Source organism: Sinocyclocheilus grahami, unplaced genomic scaffold, assembly GCF_001515645.1.
Source record: "Sinocyclocheilus grahami isolate Dianchi unplaced genomic scaffold, SAMN03320097.WGS_v1.1 scaffold487.1, whole genome shotgun sequence".
In the NCBI taxonomy this organism is placed as follows: Eukaryota; Metazoa; Chordata; class Actinopteri; order Cypriniformes; family Cyprinidae; genus Sinocyclocheilus; species Sinocyclocheilus grahami.
The window spans coordinates 835,169-842,673 of NW_015505666.1; the positions used below are offsets into that span (position 1 = coordinate 835,169).

Here is a 7,505-nt window from a genome sequence, read left to right on the forward strand (position 1 = left end):
CACATAGAGGCTCTTTCTGCTTTTGGACAGTCACAACAGAACACTCTCACTCAAAGGGCAGAGTTTATTTTAAGAGAAGGCTGAACTTGCAAAATGTAGATCTAATTATACAGCTTTTAATGACAAATGAGTTTTTGTGTGTTGCTGATTTAAAAAAAAATATTTTACAGAGTTTGCCTATCAAGAAAGATTTAAAATAATATAAACTTGATGTGAACAAGTCTGTATTCAGAAGAACTTGAATGTTTCGTAATATAAACACTACTGGTGAAAAGTTTGGAATAATTAAGGTTAAAGTCTTTGAAAGAAACACAGTTTTAAATATACATTATGTGATACACTACCAGTCAAAAGTTTGGAATAATTAAGGTTAAAGTTTTTGAAAGAAACACAGTTTTAAATATACATTATGTGATACACTACCAGTCAAAAGTTTGGAATAATTAAGATTTTTTTAAAGAAATTTCTTATGCTCACCAAGGCAAACATTTAGTAGAAACAGTAATAATGTGAAATATTACAATTTAAAAGAACTGTTTAATATTACATTTATATAAAAAATATTATTCCTGTGATAGCAAAGCTTAATTTAAAAAACATCTTTGTGGAAACCGTGATATTTTTTTAGGGTACTTTCAAAAGCAATAGTTCAAAAGAATAGCATTTTTAAATAGCAATGGTTTGCAACACTATAATTGTCTTTACTGTCACTTTTGATCAATTGAATGTGTCCTTGTTGAATAAAAGTATTAATTTGTTTTTTTAAATCTTAGTTAGCCTAAACTTTTTAATGATAGTGTATCATGGTTCCCACAAAAATATTAAGCAGCAAAAACTATGCACCAAATTATTATATCAGAATGATTTATGATCATGTGACACTGAAAACTGCAGTAATTGCTGCTGAACATTCAGCTTTGCCATCACAGGAATGCATTTTCATTTAAATTATAATAATATTTCACAATATTACTAATTTACTGTAATTGTTTTAAATCAGATTTTTCATCTTGGTAAACATAAGAGACTTTTTTCCAAAACAAAAATCATAATTATTCCAAATATTTGACTTCTATTAGGTAATGTATATTTATAACTGTCTTTAAGTACAGTGTTTGTACCAGGTTTTTTCAGTAGGATCGGGGTTATTATAAAGTTCAAAGCTGTATGTTATTAAATCGTAATGGAAGGCATTCAGACTCAAAATCACTGCCTCTCAGCAAATCACTGTACATCTGAAGTACATATGACCTTTTGTAGGCTTGTCACGATCCTCTCACAGCTGTATATATCCAGAGGGAAGCCTGAATTCCATACGGTAATTGTACATTAATGCAATTACACTCATAAAATCCCATAACAGCAGAGTATGGCGATAGATTAAATCTTCTTCTTACAGTACATAGGTTTTTATGAGTCACTCATGAGCAGGTTAGGTAGAAGACGTCTCTCCCTGCAGAGCATTAAAAGGTCAAAAGGTCAATGCATTAAGAGCCTTTTTGGTCACGTTCTTGTCTCTTTAAATTCCATTGTGTCTTTGAGTTAGCAGATCTTGTTCCTTAATAATTCCCTCTCCAGATCTGCACTGAAGAATCTGACTCTTTCTGGGGTCAATTTAGCAGTAATGCAGATTGAGTAGCTATTGCTTGCTCCATAGAAAAGATAAGTGGTGCATATTTAAATTTAGTTTCTATTATGTGAAATAAAATCTAATAACTGAGGGACAAATGAAGTCTAGAAAAGCTAAGCTCTATTGCACTTTATGGGCTTTCTCCTACATACTACATTCGTTCGTGTAATGGTTTGTTTGATCTAAATAAGACCAATTCTCTGCTTTTAGCATTTATGTGTGTGCGTGCAAAAACTTTACCTTGGGCTATGGCAGTTACTTAGCCATTAACAGCTAATTGGGAAACGTACATTTGTTGATAGTCATTTTCGCATTAGTCTGCACCGATTCTAAAAACAGCCCTAAAGGAGAATCGACTCTTATGCAGAATAAATAGCTGTTTAAGTGTCTTACATTAGGCTCTGTCTGAACGAAACCTGCACAACAGTAAAGAGGTTTTTTTTTTCTTAGGTTGGCCAGACACCAATCAAAGACCTTCATGGCTGGATTGCCATCACTGAGTGTTTCCATGCCACTCATAATATTTTTTCCCCCGTTTTCCTAAAAGTCTCTGTTTCCTCCCATAGCTATGTTAATGCATCTATTCCCTCTTGCGCCATAAAACGCTCATTACATTTCATTGCTTCATTGCTCTGGAGCACCGCTGGTGCCCAATGACTGGTTCTTAATTGTTTATCTACACTTTTCTTACAGGATATACAGTATTTCTAGTGAGCAGTGAGCTTTCTGTCACAGGAAATGTAGCTGTAACCTTGATGGCTGCTGAGATGTACATTTCTCTGGCATGTCTGGAAAAGCCAACCTCATTACGTACAGTAGGTCTGAGGAGACCCAGACTAAGTATTTTCAACAGAAGAATAAGACATAATTGTGGGTGAAAATCATGAAAAGGGCAAATATACAGTATCTACGGTACTTTAAACATGCAACATATCTAAAAGGAAGCAAAACTCAAATGGTCTTAAAATATAAATTATTATTATTATTATTGATACATGCACACAAAATATGCTCAAATGTTTCAATGCAAAAAGTCTTATGCTTATCGTCATTGTTTTATTAATATTTTGGTATTTACTATTTTATAGTAATAATAATGTTACATAACATTATTATTACATATAGTAGATACTGTATATTTAGTTAGTATATAATTGTTTTTTCACATTACAGTAAAGAGAATATGACTTTTGCATTATAGAAATAAGAAATGTTCTTAATTGTATACTTAATTTAGGTTTGATTTTGATAATGTTTTCAATAAAATATATAATATTTTATAAGATTATTAATTAAAATAAAAAATGATTACTAATAATCATTAATTAATAAGTGAAATAATGAAATTGTATATATTATTATATTTTAATAATAAAAAAATAAAAAATATATATATATTAAATTTTAAATTTTAATATATATCAAATTTTGGTAACATTAAATTATAGTTGTTGTTTTATTTAAAATGTCTGGAAAATGTATCCCAAAATTAATCTATCTAGGCTATCTTGAATTTGGGATACAGTTTTTGATGTTATACCCATGACATGCAATTTTCCAGACATTTTAAAGAAAACAACTATAGTTAATCCAACGAATCCCAGTCTGACGTTTCAAAAGACAAAAAAAATCTGTTCTGTTACATAAAGCCAAGCAGAGCACCTTCCTCTCTCGTGGCCTTTCCTTGATAATTTATGTCGTGGTTCAGGGAGGACAGCCAATCGATTCTGCTCAGTTTTCACAGTAAAACACCATTCTGCACCCTCCATTCCCAACGTCTCGTTTTCAGTCTGGTGATGAAGGGCACCTTCTCTGCTGTTACGGATGAGAGTATCATATTTAATCCAAGCAAAAAGCAAAAAGAAGATCTTCTGCTGTGTTGTTATCTTACATTGCCATATGTATTCATACGAATACTCTACAGTACCTGTAGATGATTGGCTCTCTTGGTAATGAGGTTTACAGTCATGACTAATAGACGAAGACCTTTTACTGTGGCCGTGTTTGTTTAGCTGGTTAATCTTGAGCATATCTCTCAGTCAGTTCCTCTGCTGCCCCTCTGACTTGAGGAAATGTCACACGCTATCATGAATAAGAGATGAGTGTCGGTCACAGAAGTACCCCAGGTGGCTTCCAGCCCCTCTCCTCCTCTCGAGAGCCTCCTGCCACCACCTCCGACTGCAAACGTTGTGTGTTTCTCTGCTGACAGGTGTATTCTTGCGCTTTATTGTTTCGTGCGTGTAGCTGCCACGGCTGCTGATAATGTATTCAGCATAATCCTGTAATTATTGTGTGTAATTACTGTGCATATCTTTGGCCTCCACTGTCAGAAAGTCCACATAGCTTCCGCTCAAACTCATCAGTATTCCGTCTTTACAATGCCTGCATTCTTGCTTTATTCTGTCTTTATGTACTCACGCTCATGTTGTTCCAAATCCAGAAGTCAGCTGTTTTTGTCCACACAATTAAAGTCAATGGGATCCAATAAAACATTGGTCCGCACTTCAATGCAATTCGCATTTTGGCGAATTGGTATAGCTAATTAATTTGAATTCGTGCAATTGTATGTTTCGTATGACCCACTCATGCTGCAGTTATCTTTATAGGTTGGATTAGAGGTGAACCTTCATGCTTTTTTCTAAAAGACGCACATTTTCGTATGAATTCATACGAAATCGCCACCTTGTAAAATAGTTATGTTTTCTTGTGAGCTCAGTTTGGCTATTCCTTTAAATCTGCAGCCTTGGCAGAGAAATTACAACAGTTAAACAAGTTGTTTATTTCTCTAAATGAATGCTCATCTCGCACAGGCGGCCTTGTTAATTCATTAGAGTAACAGAGATGTGAAATGTTCTAGAGAGAACGAGTGCGAGTGCTGCAGTCATTTAAGTTGCAGAGCAATAGATGAGGCTGTTTCTCAGTGTTCCTTTCAGAGTGTGTTATTGACTGTACTGAACACAGTGTGGTTCAGTTGAATGCATTCAGAAGAATTAGGTCTCTTGGACTAAATGAGACCGTAGATGACCTGGAAGTTTCACATTTGAAAGGCAATGGTCATTAGAGCGAGAGGAAGAGTGTTTAATGAATGTAGAGCTTTGTGTGACCTTGTTTGAAAAGAGGTTTGTGACATTTTGCATTTTTGGTGTTCAACACAATCCATCAGATTGTCTGCTCTTTACAAAACATCTCATGCAAACGTTAACATAACTTTATACACACTATATAGGCTGTATATGTGTGTGTGTGTCTACACATCTACGAGTGTGATATTGTGTTCATACAACAGTTCGACGGCACGAGTGTGTGAATACATAAAACAATAACAACGGAGTGCCTTTAAAAGCCCTCTTCTGTGTGAACTACAAAGTTGGGCAACTGTACAAATTGTGAATAAAAACAGAATGCAATGATGTGGAAGTTTCAAATTTCAATATTTTATTCAGAATACAACATAGATGACATGTCAAATGTTTAAACTGAGAAAATTTATCATTTTAAGGGAAAAATAAGTTGATTTTAAATTTCATGGCATCAACACATCTCAAAAAAGTTGGGACAAGGCCATGTTTACCACTGTGTGGCATCCCCTCTTCTTTTTATAACAGTCTGCAAACGTCTGGGGACTGAGGAGACAAGTTGCTCAAGTTTAGGAATAGGAATGTTGTCCCTATAAATTATGTGTATTCATGTAATACATGTAAAATGTACATGAAGCACATCATATATCTGATCTCATGGAAAAGTGCACATAACTGTATACACACTATATATGCTATATACAGTATGTGTGTGTGTATTCATCAGTATAGTACAGCTTAATAAAATGTGTATACAGATACTTTATAAATGTATACATGTATAGCAAAAATTTACACGAAGCACATCATGTGTCTGATGGAAAATTATGTTAGCATCATTTTAAAAGATAATAAATAAGTAGACATTTATTGGTGGATTAATTTGCTAAATTTCGAACTTGTTCGATATAAATATTCTCAGGCTGCATTGCGTTGCTTAACTGCTAGTAAGATTTAGCTAAAAAAACAAATTTAAAAAGTCTTCTTCCTAGGTGTTTTTTTTTTGTTTGTTTTTTTTGCTGAGCTGATATTTAATCAGTTGCTGTATATGGCAGTAATTGAGCCCCAAATCAGCATATTTCTTAAATATATATTTATTGTATATTTAAATATATTAAAACAGAAAACTTTTTTTATTGTAATGCACAATGTTACTGTTTTTACTCCGTTTTAGATTAAAGAAATGCAGCCTTGATAAGAAAAAGAGACTTCTTTAAACCGTTTAATTACTCCAAACATTTGACTTTAAAAAAAAAAAAAATATATATATATATATATATATATATATATGCAAATAGGCACTTATTGAGTTTTTAAATTCAAACGATATACCCGGGTCATTTGGAGTGATCCTGACAGGTGTACTATGGCAAAATTACATAACTGTTTTGTGTAATATTCATTTTGATGGACTGGCCAAGAGTTTAATTTCTGACAAATGTGCTGCCGAGGTCCTACAAACAGCTGACTGGCAGAGAAAGATTGACAGAGCTGTTAATTTTTTATGCTGTTGCATCAATGTGACAACACTGTCCTTCACCATTTACATCATTCCCAGCAAACCAAAGGTCTCTTGTGCCCCAACAGGTGATTTAGTGTCCAGAGCCATGCATCACCTCCAGCCTCTGAGCATAAAGAACCACAGCAACGGCACTCCGCTCCCTCAGAAGAGCAGCCTGATCCACTGGGAGCCCGAGGCTTTATATACGCTCTGCTACTTCATGCACTGCCCTCAGATGGAGTGGGAGAACCCCAACGTAGAGCCATCCAAAGTCACCTTACAGACCGAGAGGTGAGGGGACTTCCACTGTGGCTGGGTATTTTTGCTAGGGAGCTTTCTGATTGATGCAGTCGCTCAAGGTACTTACCTTAAGCCAAGTAGTCGTTTATTCAGCTTGACACTGTAATATGATGAAATGCAGAGGCATGTAAATGTGAAATACAGTGCAACAGACTGCAAGGCAAAGGCAATGAAATGAAGCCACGTTATAAATAAATGAAGAGTAGGTGAAGTACTTCCTGTATTTGATGGAAAATGATGTTAGTGTCATTTTCAAAGATATTAAATGAGTAAACATTTATGGGTTGATTTGTCTGCTAAATTTTGATCTTGTTTGGTGTAAATTCTCAGGTTACATTGTGTTGCTCAGCTGCTAATGAGATTTAGCTTAGAAACCTAATTAAAAATGTTCATCTTCCAAGGTCATGAAAAGGGCTTTTGTTAGTTGAGCTGATATTAAATCAGTTGCTGTGAGAATAAGTCAATTTTTTTCTCTCACAGATTGAAGAATTTAAAGATCAGTGTTGTTATTGCTAACTAAAACTATTAAAGGGGTCATATGATGCGATTTCAATGTTTCCTTTCTCTTTGGAGTGTTGCAAGCTCTTAGTGCATAAAGAAGATCTGTAAAGTTGCAAAGACTAAAGGCTCAAATCCAAAGAGAAATTCTTTATAAAATTTAAGGGTTAACCACGCCTACCTAAAACGACTCGTTCTAACACTCCCCCACATATTTACCTCACTATCTGGGAAGATTTGCATAACGCCGCCCAAATGTTCACGCAAAGAAAGAAGGCGTAACTTTTATCCTCGCTGTAGTATTGTTGCCGTCGTCATGTTGTGAAGAGCTGTGTGTTTTTTTTTGTCTCGTCGCTCCGGCCGGGACAGCATCACAGTATGGTGAGGGGCGATACATTTCCGTCACACGCTTGAGGTATTCGGCCAATCACAACGCACTGGATAGCTGGCCAATCACAGCACACCTCGCTTTTTCAGACCGATGAGCTTTGTAAAAATC

General features: G+C 34.9%; 1 protein-coding gene across 2 annotated transcripts in view; it reads left to right on the top strand.

Moving 5' to 3' along the window:
- LOC107553977 (ankyrin repeat and BTB/POZ domain-containing protein BTBD11-B) overlaps nt 1-7,505 on the top strand; it is a 65,476-nt gene that overhangs the window by 42,211 nt on the left and 15,760 nt on the right. For both annotated transcript variants that reach the window (XM_016236324.1, XM_016236323.1), the window contains exon 5: nt 6,295-6,499. In XM_016236324.1, coding sequence (XP_016091810.1) covers nt 6,295-6,499 — 205 coding nt within the window. The remainder of the gene's footprint in view (nt 1-6,294; nt 6,500-7,505) is intronic.